Genomic DNA, 27,136 nt, shown 5'->3' on the forward strand with positions numbered 1-27,136 from the left:
AAAGTGCTGGAATTACAGGCTTGAGCCACCGCGTCCGGCCTTCTCTTGGGTTTTAAGGTATAACCTTGCAGCAAACTGTAGAAGCTTTTTACCTTCATCTTAAAATAGACTTTATGTCCCTCCTTTTCTCACCATATATTCCCTTCACATTTATCTAACTGTACGCTAGTATCCAATTATGTGCCTTCTTGGAAGTCCCAGGGGCTAATTTTGAGACAGAAAAACCAAGTCTGAAGACCCAGCTGCAAAATTCTAGAGATATGTCAAGGTCGCTAGTTAATAACTAGCCATTGTTGAGAACATGTCAGCCAGAAATCAAGGTGAACTGGGACTCCATATAGGCACTGGAACAAGACACACAGACAGTGTACACAGACCAGTTCTTGCCTGCCTTCGTAAGTAAGTTTTCCTTCTTTAAACCCCTGCCTTCCCACAAAAACTCAAAGTGGTTGCTTTGTATGGGAATCTGGCCACTTTCACTTTACTCGTTTTGGTTAATAAAGTCTCTATTTCTTTCTACCAGATGTTGCCTTTGTTACTTGGACTCTGCAAGCAGTGAGCATCAAGATGTGCGTTCAGTTACATAAATACTCCCACCATGGCTCATTTCAAGCTACTCATGTGATGTCAACTAGCTCACAAAATTCCTGAAACTCTAACAGTCAGTTCCACCATGCCGTTGGCTAAAGGTCTAAAAGGTAGTCAGTATTTGCTGACTAAAATGTGGACACTGCTACATACCCCCAGAAGAGATAAAGCAAATGTGACTGGCAGTACAAAGAATGCCCTATGACATAGCGATTTTACTCATGATAATAGAAATGAGTGCACATATCCATGAAAGACAGGTGCAGGAATGTTTTTGCCAACTTTACTCCTAATAGCCCAAGCTGGAAGAAAGAGCTCAAATGTCCAATTAAGTAAAAGAAAATGATTTTTAAAATTATTGAATATTTATACAATAGAATAATGTGTGTGTTGACAAAACAGAATGAACTGCTGATGCACAAAAAGGTGGGTAAATTTCAAAAATGTTATGTTGAGCTAAAGAAGGCAGAAACAAAAGACTATAATGTGTATAGTACTCTGTAAGACCATTTCATATGCTATTCAAGGCAAGCAAAATGTATCTAGGGAAGTTAAAGTCCAAATGGTTTTTATCTGGGGATGGAGAGAGTATTGTTGATTGCAGCTATAAGTTAATCATCTAGGAGGCTGGAAATATTATGTATCTCAATCTGGGCAAAGGTTACATGGATATATACATGTATAAAATTTCCTCCACCTGTATGCTTGAGATTTGTATAGTTTATCATATGTAAATTATACCGCAGTTTTTTTAGAAGTCATCTTTGGGCCCCATGGGCATATGTTATCAGATCATGCCCAAGCAAGGTGTATCAGTCCCTTTTCACGCTGCTGATAAAGACATATCCGAGACTGGGAAAAGAAAGTGGTTTAATTGGACTTATAGTTCCACCTTGCTGGGGAGGCCTCACAATTATGGCAGAAGGCAAGGGGGAGCAAGTTACATCTTATGTGATGGCAGCAGGCAAAAAGAGAGCTTGTGCAGGGCAACTCCTATTTGTAAAACCATCAGATCTCATGACATCCATTCACTATTACGAGAATAGCATGGGAAAGACCTGCCCCCATAATTCAGTCACCTCCCACTGGGTTCCTCCCATGATATGTGGAATAGTGGGAGTTACAATCAAAGATGAAATTTGGGTGGGGACCCAGCCAAACCATATTACAAGGCAACTTAGATAGGAGAATGTTCTAGCCCAGGAGAATGTTCTAGTCCTGGGGTTTGACAGACTATATTTTTTGGTATATTGAGCCCTTACTTCTTCTCCAAATGCCAGAGGAGTTTGCTTACCAATATGCTGCTATTTATAAATCCCTTTTACCTGAAGATTTTCCCTTCACCAGATCCCCACCTCTACACCAGTGGTACCCCTTACGGTAGTCACTGAAGTTTGCATCATCTGTAACATGGACAGTAAGAAAAAAGCTTGTTTCATGAATTGTATTATTGTATTTCTGTTTTCTTTTTTGTTTGGATAGCTGTCCAGCTCTTGCTAATTTTCTTGCTATTTCTAAATACTTACTGTCCTTTGAAAGGCGATCTAATACTTCCTAGGTGACTTTAAAAGTTTTTTCATTATTAAATAGAAAGTTAGTTCACAGACTATTTCTTTTTTATCTTGCGTTTTTCTTTGTTCTCATCCTTAGATATTTCATGTAAGCTTTATATCTCTATAATTTCACTGATTACTCTTCGTCTTTTAACAGGATTTGTCTGTCCATCCACTCTCTTCCTTACCAACTAATTATCCTTCAAGCATGTCGTCTGCATCAGAAGATGGTTTGGTTTGTCCCTGACTGGGTATTTTGGGCCTTTCCTTTCCTGTTTTAATTAAAACAAAACTATTATAAACTACACATTAATAAAGTATAATTAAAACAACTAAGTCGTTAAAATTAACAAGATGTATGGCATATTACCAACTGTATGACCTTAAGCAACTCACACTGGTAAATTTGCCTAATACCATAAAGTCAAGGGGCTACTGACCCAGAGACTATCTTTAGGTTATCGTTTATGATTTATTGACAATCTTTAGATACAGTGGCTGTACTAGCTATTAATATATATACAACTACTTTTAGTTTCACAAGCCCACAAAAATTTATATTTTTAAAAGATGGAAGGCATTTAACTAGAACTTCAAGGAAACTTAAAGATGATCTCACCTTCCTTCTTTCCACATTTTTTATATATATGGAAAAAAACAGTTTGGAGCAGATTTACTAGTAGAAAGCTAAACTTGTATAGCATTTTGTTTTCTTGCTTCTTAACTTATTTCTATATTTATGAGAAATTTACTCAAGTCTCCTATGGAATGTAAGATTCCTGATGCCTATTATATCTGCCTGAAATTACCAGTCTAATCAACCTCTAAAATTTTATGTGCTATAATTTCAATCATTCCTTTGAGACTACAGTTGGGTCAAGCTTCCCGAAAAATTTCAAATAAGCTAGCAGAGCAAGTAAATCAATCAATTTGTATAAAATACCATCTTCCTCCAGTCGTGTCAAGTGAGGAGAAAATGGGATTCTTTGTCCTATCTAAGATAGTTCAACAATATTGCTATGAACATATACCTATGTATTATGCTACTTAGATGATGGGGCTAAGTATAAGAATTTATTCTATAAGAATAAGAAGCTAGACCAGTGAGCATGGTGTTCAGGAGACTAAAGACCAGGAGGAATAGAAATATCTGAAGAATGCTGATTACAAGAAAATGGGTCCTGAAGATTTTGCTGTTGTTTTCTCTTCTCTTTTGTTCACTTATTTTTTGGTATACCACATACAGAGCAAGAAGAACAAACAAGGGAAAGCCTTTGTTTTTTAACCTAGCACAGATAACATTCTATTAAATGGTGATAGAAAGAACACAGAATTATTCCGCTTTTTCTTTGCTCCTATCTTCTGTAACATGGAAAATAATCTTCATATTGGAAAGACACGGAGTGGTGAGAGGTAGTATGCTGCGATTTTTTTTTTAATGAGCCTTGGAATCAAACATTAATTTGGATCCAGGCCCTTCTCTTAGGAGTTATGTGATCTGAGTCTCACTTGATGGTATCCATAGTTCCATCACAGAGTGCTAGAAATATATAAGGCACTTTGACATAGCAACAGCTTAATAACTGGTAGATAATAGGGGATGGAAGCCCAAAATAGGTAAGAAAATAAATAAGAATTTTGAATTAGACAGTAATTTAAGGTCTAAAAAAATTACATTTCAATGTGCTTAAAGAACTTATAAAAGCAATACTGATGTCATTGCTGGTAACTTTTGAAAAGTCATGGCATGATAGTTGCATTAGATTGTAGCTTCAATTTTCCAAAAAAAGGAAAAAAAAAATGTTCGAGATTCAGTAATTCCAATGAGCCAGCTAGAAGGAAATTCCAGATGCAGTGTGGATTATGAAACAGATATTCTATATGCAATTTTAAAAGGAAGTTGTGATTGCTGAAACCAACATTTAATCAAACACAAATCATGCTGAAAGCAACAAGTTTTCCTCTTTTGTTTTTCTTTTGAGGGGGCTGCAAGATTAATCAGAGAAATGCCATTCCCGTGATATATTTGCATCTGAAAGGATATGTGACAAAGGTTATATGAATTTTTGTTGTTGTTGTTTTTGTTTTGAAACAGAGTCTCACTCTGTCACCAGGCTGCAGTGCAGTGGTGAAATCTCAGCTTACCATGACCCCCGCCTCCTGGGTTCAAGAGATTCTCCTGCCTGAGCCTCCCAAGTAGTGGGATTACAGGCACGTGCCACCACGCCCTGCTAATTTTTGTATTTTTAGTAGAGACAGGGTTTCACCATGTTGCTCAGGCTGGTCTCGAACTCCTGACTTGAGGTCTTCCATTCCCCTCGGCCTCCCCTAATTCTAGGATTACAGACAAGAGCCACCATGTCCAGCTGGTTTTATGAATCTTTAATACACTAATATGCATTATGAATATCCAGAGGAAACTACATCAGCAGTTTTTAAATTATTTGACCATGGAACTCATTTTTTGCAGTGTAAAATCTGAAAGAAGTTGGGTTGGGCAGAATATTGGGAAACACTAGTGTAAGTCTGGAAAATAAATCTACACTTTTTAGGTAGCATTGAGGTTATTGCATTTATTTTCAAACATTATCTTTTAAAGGAACCCAGAAAACTAGAATCTTTCCAATGGAGGGGATCAGAGTAATGAATTATATAATACTATATTGTAGAATACATAATTAGGAATTATGGAAAAGACACCTTGGGGAGTAAGGTTGTCCTAACAGTTGATTTCAAGTTTGATTTAATAGTTGTTATATGGAGAAAGAACTGGATTCTTTCTTTTTAGTTTAAGCCACCAGAAATAGGAGTACTATCTAAGAATTACAGAGCAGCAGGTTTTGGTTGACTATAAAGATTTTTGTGAGAGCCCTAGTCCTGGGGTTTGACAGGCACTATTCCTGCAATTTTTTGGCTAGGTGGTTTAAACTCTCAGACACTAGGTTTTCTCATCTGTAATAGGGGAAAGCTGATGGAGGTACCACAAAAAGTAAATCTTACATTACATTTGAAAAGATCCACACAATTCTTGGCACACGAGAACATCTCAATAGTGGAAATGTTCAAGCATATTCTTAATTATTTAAAAAAGAACTGAAAGCCTAGTTTGGGCGACACATCAGGGAAAGTAGCTGTGACTCAGTTCCTGTCGTTATGAGCTAAGTCACATGGGGATAAGCAGGGGAGTTAAGGCAAATATATTAAACAACAATAACACAAGGATGAATGCTTGCAAGAATCTCAGAAATTATGAGCATGAGTGCTGATTATTTTGAGGGAAATATGGAAGGCTATATGAAAGTGGTAGCATATGAAGAATGAAAACAATTTCAATGGGTGGGGTAAGGAAGGAAGCAGTGTGTTACAGAAGGGACGATTGTGAGGAGAGGCTGTAGGCAAAAAAGCATAGGAACATATCCAGAGAAGCAGCACAATTTGAAGGGACTATAAAGGCAAAACTAGAGATAATGAGACACAATTCTAATTATTCGGGGGCTGCAGAATGGACCTTTTACTTAACTTGGGGTCAGTCTAAACATTATGAGGGAAAGAAAAGAGTGTCTTTATCTAAATTTACTTTTAAAAAAATCATGAAGTTTCAAGAGTTAGAGACCAGCCTGACCAACATGGTGAAACCCTGTCTCTACTAAAAAAAAAAAAAAAAAATTAGCTGGGCGTGGTGGTGGGCACCTGTAATCCCAGCTACTTGGGAAACTGAGGCAAGAGAATTGCTTGAACCCAGGAGGCAGAAGTTGCAGTGAGCCGAGATTGTGCCATTGTACTCTAGCCTGGTCAATGAGTAAAACTTCATTTCATAACAAAACAAAACAAAAAACATGAAGTTGAAGTTGACAGTGGCAACAAAATCGGTTAGGATCTGTATGATTCCTAGAGCAGGAAAGCCGAAAAAAAAAAAAAAAAAGCACAATATAGGATAACTGCCAAATGCAGAAGATTGAAACTGGACTTCTTCCTTGTACCATATACAAAAACTAACTCAAGATGGACTAAAGACTTAAATAAAAAGCCCAAAGCTATAAACACCCTGGAAGACAACCTAGGCAGTACCATGGTACCATATAGGATATATACAAGGGCAAATACTTTATGATGAAGACACTAAAAGCAATTGCAACAAAGCAAAAATTGACTAATGAGATCTGATTATACTAAAGAGCCGCTGCACAGCAAAATAAACTATGAACAGAATAAACAGACAACCCATAGAGTGGAAGAAAACTTTTGCAAACTATCTACATGACAAAGGTTTAGTATCCATCATCTATAAGGAACTTAAATTTATAAGAAAAAAAATTTAAAAAGTAGGCAAAGGACATCAATAGATACTTATCAAAAGAACACATACATGCAGCAAACAATCACATGAAAAAAAAAAAACCCTCAACATCACTGATTATTAGAGAAATGCAAATCAAAACCACAATGAGGTGTTATCTCACACCTCAGTCACAGTGACTATTACAAAAAAGTAAAAAAACAATGGTGCTGGCAAGGTTGTGGAGAAAAGGAAACACTTACACCCTGTTGGTGGGAGTGCAAATTAGTTCAACCATTATAGAAGACAGTGTGGCAATTCCTCAAAGACCTAAAGACAGAAATACCATTCAACCCACCAATCCCATTACTGTGTATATACCCGAAGGAATATAAATTGTTCTATTATAAAGACACATGCACATGAATGTTTATTGCAGCACTATTCACAACAGCAAAGACATGGAATCAACCTAAATGGTCATCAATAACAGACTAGACAAAGAATATGTTGTATGTATACCATGGAATACTCTGCAGCCATAAAAACGAATGAGATCATGCCATTTGTGGGGACATGGATGGAACTGAAAGCCATTATCCTTAGCAAACTAATGCAGAAACAGAAAACCAAATACTGCATGTTCTCACTTATAAGTGGAAGCTAAATAATGAGAAAATTTGGAAACATAGATGGGAACAACACACACTGGGGCCTATTGGAGGTAGAGGGTGGGAAGAGGGAGAGAATCAGGAAAAATAATTGGTGCCAGGCTTAATACCTGGGTGGTGAAATAATCTGTGGGAACAAGCCTCCATGACCCATGTTTACCTGTGTAACAAATCTGCACATGTACCCTTGAACTTAAAAATCTTCTGTGTTTTTTAAATAGCACAATAAGTGAAAAATAAAGAGAATCTCAAGGAGGATGGAAACAGTGGGAAGGGAAAGGAAGTCCTCAATGGGATCCACATGAAGAATAGGCTCTGTTGGAGAAGATTTGACAGCAAACGAGGGAAGTGATGGTCTCAGAAGACCAAATTCCAGTTAAAGGATGTCTTAGCAACAGTTTTCCAAAAGAAAGTCATGCCAGGAGTACTCCTCAGCAGAATAGCAAAGAGCAACTCTTACTAAACATTTATTCAAATGATGAATACATTATTGGCCATTTCTGGTTTGGGTTAAAATGAAACTAAAAAGATAGATGAACACATGAATGAATGAGTGATTTGGATTGAGCTCTAAAGAGAAATGGAAGATGGTAACAGAAGCATAAGTTTGTCAAAGCCAATTTGAGGAAAGGGAAGGCTGGTTGGATAGAGATGGGAGTAGGGAACTAGCAAAGAAGACCTTACCCAAGGATGAGGGAAGGCCAGAGGAGCTAAATCAGGGCTTGGCCAAATAGGGCCTGTGGACAAACCCAGCTCTACCCACCTGTTTTTGTGCAGCCCATGAGTCAACAATAACTTTTACATTTTTAAATGGTTGAAGTGAATTCAAAGCAGGGTAATATTTCATGACATGTGAAAATGATATGAAACTCAAATTTCAATGTTCATAAATAAAGCAACAACTATTTTTGTCTTTTTTTTTTTTTTTGCAGAAGGGACTGGCTTGTACTTTTTAAACATTAGCTGTATTATTCTCACTACAACCCAATGAGATAAAATTCATTGTTCCCATTTTACTGATGAGCAAACTGCAGCTTATGTTTCAGCTGGGGTCACACAGTTTGCTAAGGGCAGAGTCATCCATGGCAATCTGCCTGTCTAGATGGTCCACTTTCCCCTAGGGTAAAAAGCACTGGCTCAAAGAATAGTGAAAACAAAGCATACTTAATAAAAGGGAGTTGGAGAGTGTTTTGAATGCTTTAGAGGGCAGTTTGGTAACTCAATGAGAAGAAGGGGATGGTTTAAGCAGATATATTTCTAAGAGACTTATATGAATTAATTCATTTGATCCTCACAACTCCTCCACGAGTTGGATGCTGTTATTAACAATCCAATATTGGATAAAGGATGGCCTTCTTAAAGACTACTTCCTAGGAAAAAGACTGTGTGGGTACTCTCAAACTTTGGGTCTTCTGGTGGGTGACACCACCGGGTTTCCAAAGGCTCATCCAGCCAAGTGAAGTATCTAGGACCTTGTGTTCAGAGCGTTTAGGGATGGATTCTATGGGCTGGGCTTTTACCCTGGTGTCCTGCATTCTTGCTCCAAGACTTTTCTCTCACCACTCTCATTTCCCCAAATGTGGCTTTCTGACACCTTCTAGCTATTAGTTCTTGGGCTCCTCCTTGGTGACTTCCTCTTAAGATACTTTCTGAGTTACAGCAAATCAGCATTTGAAGAAATACAGCAGATAAGTTTAAAATCCAAGTGCGAAGGGAGGTAAAGGCTCCAAACAATCCTGTAGAAGCACAGAGGCAGATGACAGCCTTTCGTCACCGCTGTAGATTTCGGAGAGTGCTATATAGCTCTCCTCTTATCCTGGTGTTTGCCACTTTAAACAGTCACTTTCCCACTTGGAGCTTACTTGTGCCTTTGCTGACAAAACAGGAAGTGATTTGAATACAGTCTGTTTTTATGACTTTTGAACATCAGGAGTTTGGAAACAAGTTTTAACAGTGTATTTACTGCCTTGCTTTAGTACTTCTATTTCTTAGAAAACAATCGTGTAGGGGTTAAAATATCAGTGCAAAGTCCTGTACAAATACTGACTCAGTAATGAGCTCTGCAAGACAGCCTTTGTTGCATGTTAAATTAAAAAATATTTTTTTTTTTTTTTTTTTTTTTTTGTGGACAGAAACTGGTGGGGGTGGGGAAAGAAAGAGGGAACCAGGAAGAGAAGGAGGGGAAGTTAAACCTTGCTTCCCACTCTGTCTTTTTCAGAAAACCAAATATGGCATCTTCCATGAGGAGCTTGTTTTCTGACCACGGGAGATATGTTGAATCTTTTCGGAGGTTTCTCAACCATTCCACGGAACACCAGTGCATGCTGGAATTCATGGACAAGACGCTGCCAGGCATAATAGCAAGGTAACAAAAGGGACATTGTTGTCAAAGGGACAAGCCTCAGACTCGCTGTGCGTCAGTGATAGATGGGTCTTGCTCAGCCTCACAGGCTGGGCACGGGGATAAGGGCGAGTTACTGATAGCAGCCCCTCCTCGTCCCCTCCGGGCTGCCCTGCCCTCCCTTTCTCCTGCAGTGCTTTGGTTCCACGTTTGCTTTAAACACTCAAAGGCTCGGATTTGTGCTGTATTTCCAGCTGCAGAGATAAGCGTTAACCATTTGAAGGCACAAATCCATGTTCATTTGGGAAAAGATAAGATGCCAATCTTTGAACTCAGATTTTTCATCCCTCCTCCAAATTTTACGTCCCAAAAAAGTCCCAGAGGGAGTCTGGTTTTCATTAGAATCAAATATAAATAATTGCCAAATACCGTTTGCCCCTTACGATTGAACGCCTCAGTTCTCATAATATCCATTTAAATTCATTTTCCTTACCCATTGTTATAATTCTCTCTTCCCCAAAATTGTCTTTTTCTTTCAACTTAATATTAGCAACGTGTTCCTTAAAAAAAGAACATTTTTCCATTATCAGTGAAACTCACTGGTTCCTATCCTTCTTACAGACTTCTTTTTTTTGAATGATTAATGTGTTCAATTTGTGCCAGAGCTGATAAGCATTATGAGAGTAACAGATTCCACATGCTAAAGATAATCAAATCACCTATCTGGGGGTGATTTGCTGTAACTCACTCTGCTTCAGGAAATAACAATGGGAAACTGGGAAGAAATGACTATGGATCCAATTTGCAAACAGCAAAAGAAACTGGTATTTTATCTTTTGCTGAATTTCTCTATTGTAGGCCTGAAATTCTTTCACCAGGGCAGTACCTCTGTCTGACCAGAGAAGGCTTTTGTTAGATGTATATAAAATTTTATTTCTCTTTCTATTTAATATGATTCAGATTTTAAATGTTAGCTTCCAAAAAATAGAATATTATATATTAAAAATGAATATGTAAAAGGATAAGGATACAAACATCAAAGCAAATAGCAAATACAGATAACTTCTTATCTAGGAACTAATTATAGTTAACCTCTTTGGGTTTCTTGATTCATATCTGAAGTTAGAGGTAATGAGTTAATTTCTCAATTCTTTTCCAGTACTAAAAGTATTTGCTTAAGTCTGTAGCTTACCAGATCCTTGGTTTTCTTCAGCCATACACAATTTGATTTGAAGAGGTACCGCAGATGGATATAATATAATAAATGATGAATGACCCCTTCCTTATCTTCAAAGTTTAAATGTAACTGGAAATATTATAAAATCTGTGAAAGACTGAAAAATTCTTAAGGGCATGCTGTTTGTCTTATAACAGTAGCATATAGTTAGGAATGATCTGACTCAGTGTCATTTATTTACTAAGTAATTTTTTCCTGAAGATAGTGTTTGAAATAGACATAGCTGAAGGAGCTTTAAAATTGTTGCTTAAAGTTGTCTATAAGTTACGAAATACCAAGAAGTGATTAGGATCTGCTTTGTGTATGTAAGGGCAAGGTTTGTTGAGTTGGTGGGTCACTGTGCTAATTGAGTGTGGACTGAGCCTATTTAATTTTTATTAAAGCAAGACATGCTCATATTTGAAATATCAAATGGTTCTAAATACCATCAAATGGTTCTAGAGTGGGTGGGGCCTATAACAAACCCCACCCACTCCATTCTTGATTCCCACTCTCCAGAAACAACCATTTTCAGGACTTTGAAATCTTTTTATTATTTATGGAATTTTCTTTTATAATTTAAAATAGCATGCTATTGTTCTATTTCTTCATTTTGCTGTATTAAAATAGCTAAGTAAACATGCACATTTCCCACCCTATCATGTCACTATACTTAGTCAAAATTTTGGCTACATAATTTGAGTGTTTCATGTCATTTTGCCTATGTACACATATTATTAATAATTCAGCAATATATTAGACTATGATTACATTACCTTTTATGTACAACTTTTTGTTTTCCCTAGAGTTTACCATTGCCTTGATTTTAGTTTATTTTCTTAGGTCTCTATGTGCCTAATACTATTTTGATCCCCAGGCAGATATATTAATCTCCTCTCAATATATGCAAACATATCAAGGAATCTGTTTGTTTTACCCCAAGGGAACAACTTTTCTGGAGCCGAGCCCTCTGTGCCTTTTCTCAGTTTAGGAAGATCTGCTTTGGTCTGTTATACAACTATTGAGGAAGGAGTTTATTTCACTTTCTTTCTTTCTCCAATATTTGATTTCCTGATTCTGTATCTCATATCTTTCTTTTCTGTTTCTTCAGTCCTTTGTTTCCTGAACTAATTTTTAAGAGCTTTAAGAGTGAATGAGAGGTAAACTTTTTGAGACTTTGTATATTTAAAAATCGCTTTGTTCTACGCTCATTGTTAGACAACTTGATTGGTTATAGAACTCTATACTGAAAGTGATTTTGTATCATAGATCTAAAGGTACTTTTCCATTGTCTTTTAAATACCAGAACTGCTCTTAACCAGTCAAATACTGACCAGGTATGTTGGCTCACGCCTGTAATCCCAGAAATTTGGGAGGCTCAGGCTGGAGCATTACTTGAGCCTAGGGGTTTGAGACAAGCCTGGGCAACATAGCAGGATTCCATCTCTACAAAATATAAAACAATTAGCTTGGCAAGGTGGCATGCACCTATAGTACCAGCTACACCAGAGGCTGAAGAGGGAAGATCATTTAAGTCCCGGAGATCAAGGCTTCAGTGAGCCATGACTGGGACACTGCACTCAGCCCGGATGACAGAGTGAGACAGGGTCTTTTTTCTCAAAAAAGAGAAAAAAGGAAATCACATGCTACTCAAAATTCTCATCTTTGACCTGTGGAATAACCTTTACATTGCTATATGTTGTTGTTTTGTTTTCTCTACTTTGAAGTTTTTAGACTCTTCTTATCTCTACTATTCTGATATTTTAAAATAGTGAGTTGTGAAATGATTTCTTTTCACCCATTTTGTCGGTAATCTCCTCGGCTATTTCAATTGATATTCAGATCCTTCAGTTACAAGGAACCATGGTAATCATTCCTCTCCTCTGTTTTATTTTTCTGGAACTTCTATTCATCAGATACCTCCTGGATTGGTTACCTAATTTTCTTGCATTTCCAGTTTTCTATAACTTGCTCTTTCAACCCATCTATTAATTTTTTACTATTATATTTTTAATTTCCAATAATGTTTTTATAGCATTCTTTCCATCATTCCCAGATGTAATACCTTCTTCTATTTATTACAAAATGTACCTCTGCTCTCTCTGCCTCTTTCAGTCTCTGTTTCCTTATGTTAGGCAGCTCCCCAGCCACCTGATGAGCCTTGGATTTCTATTCAATCAAATAATGAGGCACTAAAAAGTAGTCAGATTCTTTCTGTATAAGTCAGGGCAGGGTCTGTTGAGTGAATAGCTCACTGAATAATTGAGTGTGGACTCAGCTCTTTCCTGGGAGATCCTCAGATGTAAAATCATGTTAACTTTATCACTGAGATGATTTGTTTCCCTATAGAGGAATTCTTCAATCCCCTATTTGGGGATAGATGGTGGCGCAGAGGCTGGGGGCAGGAAAAGTTATAGCATATAGCTATAAATTGTAAAGTTGGTTATTGTTGTTACACATGAAACATTTAAGTCCTTGACTTGAAAGTAGTAAGTTTTCAGTAATTATTTGATGTCATTATAGTATGTGAAATGGGATGAATAATAGTATCTAACTCAGAGGAGTTTTGATTCAAAGAGTTAATTCACAGAAATCACTTACTTATGTGTGCCTAGAATTATAATAATTGCTAATACATGTGGAGTGCTTGTCATGTGCAAATACATTTCTAAGAGACTTACATGAATTAAATCATTGAATTCTCACAGCTTCTCCATGAATTAGAAACAGTTATTAATAATCCTACAAGAGGCCAGGGTCAGTGGCTCACACCTGTGATCCCAGCACTTTGGGGGGCCGAGGTGGGCGGATCACGAGGTCAGGAGACAGATACCATCCTGGCCAACATGGTGAAACCCCTCCTCTACTAAAAATACAAAAAATTAGCTGGACCCAATGGCGCCTGCCTGTAATTCCAGCTACTCAGGAGGCTGAGGCCAGAGAATCACTTGTACCCAGGAGGCAGAGGGTGCAGTGAGCTGAGATTGCGCCACTGCACTTCAGCCTTGTGACAGAGCAAGATTCCATCTCAAATAATAATAATCATCATCATCGTCATCCTACAAGATTGGTGGTATTATTAACTTATTTCACAGAGATGTAAAATAACTTGCTCAAGGTAACATATCAGTAACCAGGGATTTCAGCTTGGGTGCTCTACTTCATAGCTTCCCTGTGGTGTCATACATGCAAACATTTTAAAGAATGAACAAAAGGTTTAGATAGAAATTGGTGTGTTAGGACTCAGGATTATGAGTTGGAAGATAACTAGAACTGAAGAAGGCAACTAATTTATAGGTGTTCTTGACCACAGACTTTGCAAAATTCCTTCAGAACCTTATTCCAACCTTTATCCCTATTCTGTGACTGTGCAGCCTCTTGCACTGTAGACAAAACGTAGATTTCTTTACCATCCCACAGTCCAAAGAAACAAACAGCATCCTTTCCCCTTCATGGTTCCCCTATAGCTGTCATCTCTTTTTCTTCTCTCTTTCATCCGTTTCAACAGACTCTAAATCTGCCTCCTCATTTTCAAGCTCACTTTTAATCCCATTGCCATCTGACTTCAGTCCTCATGCTTTTTTCAAAACTGCTATTTTTAAAGACACTCATACTACCAAATTCGATGGAGATTTTTCCTTTCCTAAGCAGTATACTCTGCTGCTTTTGCCATGACAAAGGGCTTCCTCTGCCTCCAATTATCCCAATACCTCTCTGTTCTTTATTTCTTTTCTTCTCTGGCTTTTTGTATTCTTCACAATCCAGTGGTCTTTAGAAGTTGGTATTGCATCACCATCCACAACTACTTTAACTTTGCAGTATCTTTGGATGACGGAATCTGCTCTTCTAGCATTGACCATTACTTTATGATGATAATTCTCCAGAATACATCGTTGACCCTGATTTCTCTCCTCCCAGCTTAAATCTTGCAAATCCAAACATCTGCTGAATTCATATTTATTTTTTTAAAGCCCTGAGAAAACATAAACTTACTGCCAAACTACATTCTTCAGCTTCCTTTTTGGCATCGCCCTTTGCCCAGTCATCCAAGCCTGAAACAGGGAAGTCACTGCACACTCGTATTTTTTTCTGACCTCTTCACATCAGTCTAACAGCAAGTCCTGCTGGCTTATTTCCCAATATGTCTACTCCACTCTGTTTCTAGTACCTGAGCCACAATTCAGGGCTTTATTATCACTCATTTCATTTTGAGAGCAAAATGATAACACTTTTTTAATTCCTAAGACAGAATACACATAATACATGTTTAATAAACATTTGTTCATTAAAAGGAAGGTTAAAAAATAAAAGGACAAAAGAAGGTAGACATCATAGAGACAGTGGGAACCACCCGAGCCTTTCCTTTATCTACGATGAGTGGCTTATTATATGACCAGACTCAAAACTCCACATTTTCTATCCTTGTTCTCCAAACAAATGGCATTTTCCACCCTGAGATATTCATGCTGCCATTTCCAAGTCTCCTAGTTCAAGATTGTTGATGAATAAAATCTATATTTTGAAATATACTCTAAAGATTGCAATATAATTGCTGATATAATTGGGACCTTTCACGTTGGCCTAGTTTTCATTCATTGTATTTTTAGTCTGTCTGTTCTCTGCAACTAGACTAGATAATCAGATTTCACAAAGCACCTAACACATTTTTCTAAAACTACATAATTTTTTTCTTTCAGGATCGGAGACACAAAATCAGAAATTAAGGTTCTAAGCATAGGCGGAGGTGCAGGTATGAATAATATGTTTTTGAAGTTTGTATTTCACTTCAAACGTCATGCTGTGTGATGGCAATAGTGTTCATTTTTTTAGAAAAGTTTTTTTTTTTTTTTTTGCTTTTGGAAGAGATCAGCTTATTAAAACTAGAAATATTACTTCAGCTAAGATTAATGCCCTCATAGATTTAGAAGGTTTAGGACATTCACCTTCATTACTATCTCTATTGTGAATAAAGGATGTGACTTATTCTTTTGATAAATGAAAAATCAAATAGGATAACTTTAAGGATAACTCTTATTCAAAATGATTTAAATATTCACAGAAAAGGAAAATCCCATAAGAAGTTCCTTAAGCTTGTGTCACTTTAAAGCCTTGTTCATGGATTGATTACTGGTTTCAAATTGTTTTTGATCCATGTGAAATTAGAAATGTGCACTGGAATATAAACTGATGCCCAGCTTTTTTCATTGAGAAATTCTCACCATGGGGGAAAAATATGCTCAATGACATAGTTAATTTACATTCCTGTGTCCCCATTCTTTGAGTGGCACGGGCCTAAACTGTTCCCTTCATCTTACTCAGTTCCAAAACAGGCTGAGAATTACCTGCAGCATTCAGAACACTCCTAAGCACCCTTTTATAGGGTGCTTAGTTATCTTTGTCTTAATACGAATCACAATTGAACTCATTGATGGGGCACTAGAATACTTAAGAGATTCAAGGGATTACCACTTAGCATTAAGTTACAAGTGACAAAGTGCCCACTTGATACCAAGTTATAGCCATTACTGAACTATCACTCAGACAAAAGAAAAAAGACTAATAAAACACCCTTTTATAATCTCATTACTTTTAGGTCCAGCACTTTTATTCTAGGGGAAAATTGAAAGTCTGGAAAAGTAGATGGACACAGGTAACTCTGCCTCCAATGAACTGTATCATCTTGGCTGAAGCATCAGTAAAATGGAAACAATGAATTTTATCTCATAAGGTTGTAGTGAGAGTGATGTAGGTAACATTTACAAAGTGCTTAGGACATTCTTATTGCTCCTGGAGGGTGAAGGCTATTCCCTTCTGCAAAAGTGAAATAGAAAGTTTCATATCAAGACTTTTCCTCATATCAACTCCTGAACAGTGTTTGCTTTAAGTTGCTAGTCATTTGGAAGTTTGGGTTAATGCATTAATATACAAAATATGTAGACATATTATTTATATATTTATCCTTAGTTATGTTTTTTTGTCTGAGTGATAATTCAGTAATGGATGCAACCTGGTATCAATTGGACACTACTGTCATATGTAATTACCACTTAATGCCAAGTGGTAATCCCTTGAATCGCTTAAGTGTTAAGTGTTCTAGTGCCCCATGAATGAGTTGAGTTGTGGCTCATATTAAGACAAAGTTAACTAAGAGCCCTTTAATGAAATGAGATCACTGAGTTTTGTTTTGCTTTGTTTTGTTTTGAGACAGAGTCTTGCTCTGTCACCCAGGCTAAAGTGCAGTGGAACAATCTTGGCTCACTGCAACCTCCGCCTGAGTTCAAGCAATTCTCCCTGTCTCAGCCTCCTGAGTAGCTGCGATTACAGGTGCCCGCCACTACACCTGGCTAATTTGAGTATTTTTTGGTAGAGGTGAGGTTTCACCATGTTGGCCAGGCTGATCTCAAACTCCTGACCTCAGGTGATTAGGCCTCCCAAAGTGCTGGGATTACAGGCACAAACCACCATGTCTGGCCAAGATTAATGATTTTTAATGTCATTATTTGTTCATTTTTCAGTAGATACACCATCATATAGTGTAATAAGAACTAATCCTTAAAATTATTTTATTTTACTGTCATATTTCACCAAGAAAATAGAAATCAACAAATACAGATAATGAAGGGGATTGTCATGAACAATATCACAGAGAGTGTTTAAGCTAAAATACTTTATTATTGCTTATGGATACTTTAAGTCCCCCAAATTATAATAGTGATGAATTGCCCAAAGAACGCCTTATTAATTGACTTAACCAAGACAGTTATTTCCTGTGTGTTTTGCATATGAGTTTCAGGCAACCAACGGGCAATGAGACTATCATTTGATAGTGTCACTTGTGCTTGGACAAGAAGAGAAGCCCTACAAGAAAACGTAATTAAAAACAATCTCTATCATGGCCAAGTTAATTGACCTTTTAATATAAAGTTAATTGAATTTCTAATGCAAATTTATCCAGATGCTTATAAGCTATCTAGAGAAAGGAACATTTGGCCTGCACAGTGATTCCTTACATAAAGGTGCACATAGAAGCTAATACAGAGAACTTAACAAAATAAAGGGAGCAACTCTTGGAGTTCTTCTGACAGAACCCTAACATTGTAGCAATAACAAGCTCTGCCTTGGGGAGAATGTGGGTGCCCTTTAAGGTCACTTTCCATAAGAAATCAATCAGAAATGTAAGGAAAAACTCCAAGAAAAATTCAAGCTATGTATATTCAGCTTTCACTACCCGAGTAAGTTATATGAAATCAAAAGCAATGCATTTAAAATCCCTAGATCTAGGTGTCCATTGCTTGAAAAAGCAGTGTTTTGAGGTGAGAGGACATGCTACTTCAGTTAGTTTGAGTGCTCATGTAGCAACTGGGAGATGGTTTTCTAATCACCTATTATGGCCTGACTGCAAGCATTATGCAGAACAATACATTACTCTACAGCAAGGAACTTTCTATTCTTGTTTTAGAGAAATGGTGTCCCCACATATTCTATAATCTACAGGGTGCCTGAGAGCTTTATATCATCCCATGGCTTGAGTATCCTTCCAAATCAGCTATTAACTCCAGTCCCTAGCAAATGAGGCCATTGATCTTGTTCAGTCCCTTGGTCTCATTTCCTGTAATGCATCTCATAGGGTCCCGTTTCTGTCTTAGTTTACAGGTTTTACTACCTCGACTTTCTTTTCTTGGTTGCACAGGTAGACACAAGCATGGCTTTGATGCGAATGTTCTCTCAGCCTTCATAATGGTGCTACTACTTCTCCCACCATGCTTCAAAAACATACAAAAGCAAACCAGCTAAAACCCTCCCTAGATGAAACTGCTACTTTTATATCACTTAATTCTCATGTTTTTTGGGGGGTGGGGGCTATATGATTTTTTTTTTCCAGAAACATAAGCAGGGAGGAGGTGCACATTGGCCCTATCGATTAACCTCTCCTCTTGAGTCTGGTGTTTGTGCGTAAAGAGTTTTCATAGTTTAAGAAATAATGTAAGGTTTTTGCAAAAGGTGCTTGGCACTTCAGTTTGGAAGTCAAGCAATTATTAGGGGTCTGAGCAATTCAAAAGAAAGGAAACAAATGGCAAATTCTTTAAGTCATCTACCATATCAATAGAGTATAACTGGTAAATAACACTGTTATCCATAGATTATACATTCTAATATTAGGAAAATGAAATAAATATTATATGAATCCAATAGGAAGAAAGGAAAACAAGCCATGAACAGAAAAACAGACTACATAGCTTTTACAGAGACCAAACTGGGAAGTATAAAGTTATGCATGTGTGTTCGTGTATATGAGTTTGTGTGCTTTAATGAGGCAAAATGAATGGCCAGAAATGCTTTATTCAGGGTCTTGAAGTATTCATGTTGTTAATTTCTGCAATTATATTTAGGTTTTGAGAGTAATGCATATATTCTGAATCTCATAGAATATGCTTTTTGGTCCATCAGCATTAATGACATGAAACTTCCTTAAATGAAACCACTTGATGGAGCTTCATTATTATTCAACTTCTAATGAGTGTTGTCTTCATGCTAGATGGTACATGGGAAAAAAGAAACCCATATTCTTTTTGGTAGGAGAGAATTCTATTAATTTACAGTGCATATACTTATTACTGAAAAAAATGTTCCGGAAAGCAGTCATGGGCAATGTGTTCTCTTTGCTCCAGGCTCTGCTTACAGAATAATCATTTTATCTGTCCTGCTGTTTGGTTCTTATGTTCAAATGCCAGAAAGTTTTTTAAGAGTTAGACAGAACTATAACTCGAATAATCACATTTAATCCACTTCCTACTTCTATTTTCATTAACCTTTGTATACTAACTTAACCACTATACCATTGCTACAACAATAATTGTATATATGTTTATAGATAATTTTTTAATTCACTCAAGCAACTCACATATGAAATATGAGTGTTATCAACCCTCATAATTTTTTTTGTAATAGTTTTTCTGACATATGTTGAGAGCAGTTTGATGGTTCTTTTGTTCTGCAACATATAGATGCCAGCATTTCTAGAGAGGTTAAAAACTAGAAGAAAATTTAGAGACCATCAACACTCTCACTTCACAAACAGGAAACCTGGGGACCATCATGGCAGAACAAAACCTAAGTCTCTTGATTTTAGCAGTCCAACAAATTGTACTAAACAGATTTAATAGTTTATTCTTAACTTGGTAAAGGAAAAAGTGTCTGAGACAGCTCTCAATCAATTTAGAGGTTTATTTTGCCAAGGTTTAGGATGCAACTGAGAAGAAGAGACACAGGTTGCAGTAGCATCTGTGATCTGTGCTTTTGCCAAAGAGGTGTTTGAGAACTTCAATATTTTAAGAGGGAAGAGCAGCAGGAGGAGAAGGAGGAAAGAATAAAATAAGGAGGGTAGGTGGTGAGGTAAGTGGTCACTTTCTTATGAGGCTTTGATTAGCACTTACTGAATCCATATGTTATATGTAAAAGGCGGGGGGCCCCTTGGAGAACGACGTTCTATCATTGCACCTATCTGTTTAGGTACAAAAGGGAAGGCAGTTTTTGCATGACCCAGTTCTCAATTGTAACTTTTCCTTTTGACATAGTGAGATTGAGGTCAAGATTTTATTTTCCTTTCACAGGAGAGATTAGGTACTTAGCAATGACGAGCTATTTTAAAATCTAACCTCAACACATTGTTAATCTTGTCTCCTTTCATAAATGACATGTTAAGGTAACACAGAAGCTTAATACTTTAAGCTGATTGGACAGTAGTAGAATGAATATAATTCAAGTAGGAACCGGAAGATCCAGTGTGTCAGGTTTAGAAACTAGGAGGTGGCAGGAAGCAAGTGTTAACGTTTACAAATGATCCATAGTAAGCCAACAGTAAAGATCAACAGATATAAAATGCTTGAAAAAATACAGAGAATTGAGATTTTGTTTTTGCCGGGAAAAAAGAATTTGGCTGTGCTTATTGCCATTTTCATATCTTTTCTGATGGGCAAACAAACAATAGAATATTTGCCTTCAAAGGCCAATGGTTGAAAGCTTCAGAAAGTGATTTCTTGGCTGAGTATAAAAGTATGTTAATGATCAAACCTGTCCATAAGTAGAAAGTAACTTTCATTTCGTGGCAGATAAGGAGTTATCTGTTGTTCTAGTCGTATCGGCATAGGTTGGAGACATACTTTACAGATAGGTTATGGAAGGGACTCAGGCACTGATTTCTTGTGTCTTTGAGCCATTAAACATGCATTTAGTCTTGAAATCTTGTTTTATAAATCACCTTCTAGAAAGGTGGTAGGAATTCTTTTCAGAGTGGTGTGGCTATTACCATGTTTGTTGTATTGAGAAAGTGAAATTCTAATGGGGTTTCTAGACCTGCAGGTAATTTTTGGAATGGATTTTAATTGCTTATAACTAATGAGTAAAAACTAGTGTGCTTACATGCAGTATAATAGCAGTTACTCCTTTATCAGAAGGACATAGATTATACACTAATCTACAGGATTTAGAACTACTTTAGATAAACACAGTATTGTTTGGGGCATCATTTTATTAAAGGCATTTATAAATATATGATTAAAGCATAAACTATTCTTTGTACATAACTTTACCAAAATAATTTACCCCATTATATTGTGTTGTATTTAAATCTTTCAGTGAACATAGAGGTATCATTAAAGATAGATACATTACAGATTTGAGAGAATGGAACATAGTGTTAGAACACTGGAGTCATTGTCATTAAAAGCAGAGTAAACAAGGCTGTTTTGGCTAATTCAATAAGGTTTGAAACAGCAAAACAAGGAATAATAAACAGAGTGAAGACAAAGCTATCATTGCAAATTAAATGACTGTGTACTTAAAAAAGCAAATGAACTTAGTTGTAAAGCCTTAGAATTAATAACAACGCAGCAATGGACTTGTATAGGTAAAATAGATAAAAAGCAATGTAGTAGGTCCTCATTCTGTTTTGTTGTTGTCAATGTTAGTTTTCCATTTCCAGTTTTGATTATTTACAATCTACATAAAAGTCCATGGCATATGTTTATCTGTAATTTTGCTGAAGGACAAATTTGTGTCTTGCCAGTTTTTGTGCCATTTTTTGGTCTGTAGTCTCTTAATTAGTCCATAAGTTTCCTCTGGACAGTCACACTGAATAAAACTTTGCAATTTAATATACACTGTCATGCAACTCTGGTGTAGGCAACCTGCTGTTATCTTCATTTTATAGATGGTGAACCTAGTAATATATGACTGAAGGGGAATGAGAGATGACAGGGATTCAGATAAATTGCCTGGGTCTCCTTCAGCTGAATCTCTATTAAGAATAACAATCTGAGAAAAATGATAAAAAATTTTTTGTTAATTAGCTATATTATTCAAAATATTAAAAATGTATTTAAAAGAAAAATTCAAGTTTTTACTAAGAATAATTCAAAAAGATGTAAAAAGCCAGTAACATATAATACTGATGAGGTTACAATGATATGGAAGCTTTGATGTGCAAAAGGTAAGGATATGAAATTAAAATTTCCCTGAAAGTAATTCAGCGTTAACATAGCAAGAACAGTTCTGATTTTCATCTCATACGCACTGGCCTGGCCCTGCTGTACTTACAAATATGGAAATTCTTGATAAACATCTACCCTTCTTCCATACTACCCTAGCCCCAGATATTGCTTCAGTGCTTTCACCTGGACATCCCACCTTGCCTCCCCGCCCCGTCTCCAGGACTCCAGCAATTGGGCTGGTCTTGCCTGTCCAGGAGGGCTGCTAGGACTGTGCTACAGTTCCCTAGCCTGCATCCTTTCTGACCATCTGCCATCCTTGTACTTGGGCTTTTTGTTGTTGTTTATCACTGTTTTTAAAAATATCATCACAGATGAACAGTCTTATTCCAATCATTAATTCCCAGCATGGGAATTAACTTAAAAAGATTAAGATTTTTGCATAAAAATTTATGGTTCATTTTTAGTCTCCTCACAATAGCAATGTATCTAAAACTATATATGAGACTGACTATAGTTAATTTTATGTATATTCATGTGTGTATGTTAACTGTACTATAGTTATATAGTATAGAGATTTATATGTGTATATGTTAACTATACTATACTATGTATTATATAATTATATATAGTATTAGATAATTCTATGGTATAAGCTATACTCTATATTACATAATTATATAATATAGTCTTATATAATGTATTGTATACTTTATACTATATCTTATACTATATGTATATACTTAATACTATATATCATATAATTATAATAGGTAATATGTTTATAACAGGTAATATTTTATATATTATTTAGCATATAATTGGCAATACATTATATAATATACTTATATAGTATACTATATAAGCATACTGTATTATATAATATAGTATATTATATAATATGTAGTATAGTTTATATGTTATATAGTATAGTTAATATATAATGTGTTATATATGGTATATATTTAATTATATATTATCCTATATAATATATAAAGTACAGTTTATGTATATATGAGACAAACTATATGTAAAATTATATTTTCACATATAAACATATATCTGTGTATATTCACATATGTAAAATATAAATACAAATATAAATGTATTTTATATAAATACATACTTTTATTTATATTATATATGAAAGGTTAATCATTAAGTGAATTATTGCACATGTCCATTTATGAGAATGTAGTATAGACACTACAAATAACACATTAAAATAAATGTTAATATATTCATAGTTTAACTCTCAAGTGAGAAAGGCAAATAATTTAGGTACATAATAATCTCATCTAGATAGACTAAGAAAAAATTTGATTTGATCAATGGAGAAAAATAAAAGTTTAGGAAGAAATACAGTAAAATGTTCACTTTTACTTTATTGAGCAGTGAGATATTTCTTTTCTATTTTATATCTTTCTCTATGTCTCAAGTTTTCTGTAGTATGAATTTTTAGCCAAAGAGAGAAAAAACAAAACTATAATTTTATATAGAGCGATGATGGTAAGGACTAGACCCCTGGCCTCTCTTTTATCTCCTTCAGCTAAGTAGCTAAAGCCGAAAGCACTGCCCAAACAAGTGTGTTTTCCTGAAAGTTTTTCTTCAGAACATTTTGATTCACCTTTAACAGTTTTACACCTGTGCAACACTTAAAGAGCAATTCCAGCTATGTTGTAGATTAGCAGAGCTTTTCCGTGGAGCCCACAGATTTTCAGTAACTAGCACTGAGTACACTTTAGCTATGAGGATGGTGAGGATGATGCCAATCGAGAGAATGTGGCTATCCTCTGTTTCTTGATGTATTTGATGTATCTTTTCTGAGTTTTCCATCACATATCTGTACATATCAGTCTTCAGCACCCTTTGAGGCATTTTCTCTAGGTTTGTGTTTTACAGAACCTTTTGGTTGCATGACTTTTCTTAGACTTCCTGTAGTTGCAAAGCACATAGGCAGTAGGTTTCCTGGGCCAAGGGCCAGAAGACACATGAAAACAAATGGTAACACCCTTTGGACTAAGAATTTATATTTATAATAACTTTCTTGAAACTCTACAGCTATTTTAATATTTTATACTTATATTTTCATATAGACACAACTGCTTCAATACGGAGGTACCCAGGGGGGTTGGAGGGAGCTAAAGAGAGAAAGAGAGAAGTAAAGAAAAAAAAGGATCTTGTCAGGAATCCTCTATCTTTCACACTGCAGTTTATAATCAGATTGTTCTTGCTCTGGCTGCAAACCCATAGCTGAAAGTATTTTTCATCTCCAAGCACAGAGTTACATGAGCAATCGCTCTTCCTAGAAACAATTTTTTTTCTGCCTGATATTCTAGTAGAGGGAACAAAGATGATAATAATCTTAATGCAACATGTAATAGAATTAATTTTTTTTTTTTGCTGATAATATATATTTTGATATGAGAAATAAAGCAGGAATAGACTAAAGTCGAATGGCAGGAGATATGGTCACAGTCTTTAATCTCCTATTTTCTTGACCTGCAGATTTTCTCATTCAGGGACGCTCCAGGGTTCTCAAGGGGAATTCCTGTTTCATTTTGTGTAGGATCCCTCAGAAAGACAAGCCAGGCATGAGGATACATGATGGGCACTCTTCTGAGTTGCCATTTGGAGCTGCCCGCTTAGAAAGGCAAATCTTCATTTCCCTCATTCCTAATTTCCTTCAGCCTCTTTTAAGTGTTACCTTTTCCATGAAGTTTACTTGACCAGACAGTTAAAAATTGCAAAGCCTTCACACCGCAGCTTCCCCTCTTTCTTTGTTGCTTTGGTTTTCTCTGTGGGACTTCACACCATCCATAAAAGTTAGGTGTTTTTGCCTGTTTTATTCATTGCTATGTCTCCAATAGTTAGAACCTGACATTTAGTAGGTGCTAAAAATATTTGTTGAATAAATTTATAGTAGCTTCACTTTCTTGAGTAATTACTATATATCATGAACTGTGGTAAATTATCTCCATATAATACCTATAATCTTTATAATGCCTCTAACCCTGTAACGTAAGCCATGTTATACCCATTTTGCACATATGCAATTTAAAGGACAGAGAGACCCACACATTTGCACAGGATAATTCTGGTGAATAAGAAATTTGTGTTGTTTTGTCTCTCTATAAGCTTATTATTATTATTATTATTACCCTTTTGAGACAGTCTTTCTCTGTCCCCCAAGTTGGAGTGCAGTGGTGTTATCTAGGCTCACTGCAACCTCTGTCTCACAAGCTCAAGTGATTCTCGTGCCTCAGCCATCCGAGTAGCTGGGATTACAGGCTCATGCCACCATACACAGATAATTTTTGTATTTTCAGTAGAGACCGGGTTTCACCATGTTGGCCAGGCTGGTCTCAAACTCCTGGCCTCAAGTGATCCACCATCCTTGGCCTCCCAAAGTGCTGGGATTACAGGCATGAGCCACCGCACCCCGCCTCAATTTTTTCTTTTCACAATTTTTTTCCATTTTTAATTAAATGTGTTTGGATTTTTAAAAATGCTACACTCCTCTGCTATCTTATTAAACGTATCCTTGAAGTTAAAGGAGTGGAAAATAGCTGTCTAGAAAATGAGACACTTCCTTTTCTTTGTTTTTGAACTTATAAATTCCACATTCAGATATCTCAATTATATGTCCTTCACTGAATGTAAGACACATTTAAAATATGGCTTGTGTGAAAGCAGGATATTATAACCACAAAAATATCTGCCTTTAAAATTAAGTAAAATACTCAACATAGCCCAGAATGGAGGCATGGAAATTAATTATATTGTTGTGGCAGATTTGAGGGACAGGGTGGTACCAAAAATTGAGATTTGCAGAGAAGGAGATTTTTTTTTTTTTTTTTTTTTTTTTGAGACGGAGTTTCGCTCTTGTTACCCAGGCTGGAGTGCAATGGCGCGATCTCGGCTCACCGCAACCTCCGCCTCCTGGGTTCAGGCAATTCTTCTGCCTCAGCTGCCTGAGTAGCTGGGATTACGGGCACGCGTCACCATGCCCAGCTAATTTTTTGTATTTTTAGTAGAGACGGGGTTTCACCGTGTTGACCAGGATGGTCTCGATCTCTTGACCTCGTGATCCACCTGCCTCTGCCTCCCAAAGTGCTGGGATTACAGGCTTGAGCCACCGCGCCCAGCCGAGATTTTTAATAATTCAGTTTTCATTAACTTCCCAAGTCAAAAAATCAGCATATTCTGTTTGGTAGAAAATTACATAAGAGTGGGAAAAAAAAAAAAAAAAACCAGCAAAAAAACCAAAACAGAAAAAAAATCCACAATTCAGCTGATTAAAAAACAAGTTTTCATTAAACCAAAATTTATTAAATTTTGAAGAAATTTATAGCCAGCTAGCTTCCAAAAATTTTCTTATCAATATTTGTTTATAAAAATTGTTTTCCCTTCATATGCTATAATAACTTAAACTGCCTAAGTACTATCTATTTTAGAAGCAAAATCTTAGAGGGGCTAAGTGTTATTGAAGGCTTATTATTTTTTAGACACTTTGTTAGCCACTTGACATATGTAATCACATTTTAATCTCATAGAAACTCTGTGGGGATTTCCTTTAAAAGTGAAGGAGCTGGGGTTCAGATATTTCGAGGCTCAGATGGTGTAAGACGCATTTCATCAAGCAATAGACAGTGGAGCTAATCTCCAAGCCCAGGTCGGATTTTTCCTGAAGTGCGTGATTTTTTCCTATGACCACAAAACTTCACCCATAAATATCATGCAGAACCTGTGTAGTTGCTCATAATTACTATAGAGAAAGTTCTAGAGTCTAAAGTAGTCTAATGTAAGTGACCCAAAACCAGGAAGAGAGCTAACCGTAGAATACACGGACTAGTCCAAGGGTTATATCTTCCACATCCTCCACGAAGTGTTTCCTACTCTTCTCCCTGGTCTCAGCCTCCCTGTCCTCACGACAGTCACTAACTCTGCCTTTGTATATTCACTATTTACTCTGAAGAAGTGCACAATATATTGTTATAATTTA

At 36.3% G+C, this 27,136-nt stretch overlaps 1 protein-coding gene across 3 annotated transcripts in view; it reads left to right on the top strand.

Moving 5' to 3' along the window:
- The first annotated feature begins 8,872 nt into the window (after nt 1–8,872).
- HNMT (histamine N-methyltransferase) overlaps nt 8,873–27,136 on the top strand; it is a 47,928-nt gene continuing 29,664 nt past the window's right edge. Inside the window, exons 1-3 of one of the 3 annotated variants that reach the window (XM_032286203.1) lie at nt 8,873–9,043; nt 9,307–9,453; nt 15,343–15,395. In XM_032286203.1, coding sequence (XP_032142094.1) covers nt 9,317–9,453; nt 15,343–15,395 — 190 coding nt within the window. In that variant the 5' untranslated portion in view covers nt 8,873–9,043; nt 9,307–9,316. Of the gene's footprint in view, nt 9,044–9,119; nt 9,139–9,306; nt 9,454–15,342; nt 15,396–18,536; nt 19,219–27,136 lie in introns of those variants that run through there. The other 2 variants (XM_032286204.1, XM_032286205.1) reach the window with 2 other exon arrangements.

This window comes from Sapajus apella, unplaced genomic scaffold (assembly GCF_009761245.1).
Source record: "Sapajus apella isolate SASKATOON/1434 unplaced genomic scaffold, GSC_monkey_1.0 scaffold18, whole genome shotgun sequence".
Lineage (NCBI taxonomy): Eukaryota > Metazoa > Chordata > Mammalia > Primates > Cebidae > Sapajus > Sapajus apella.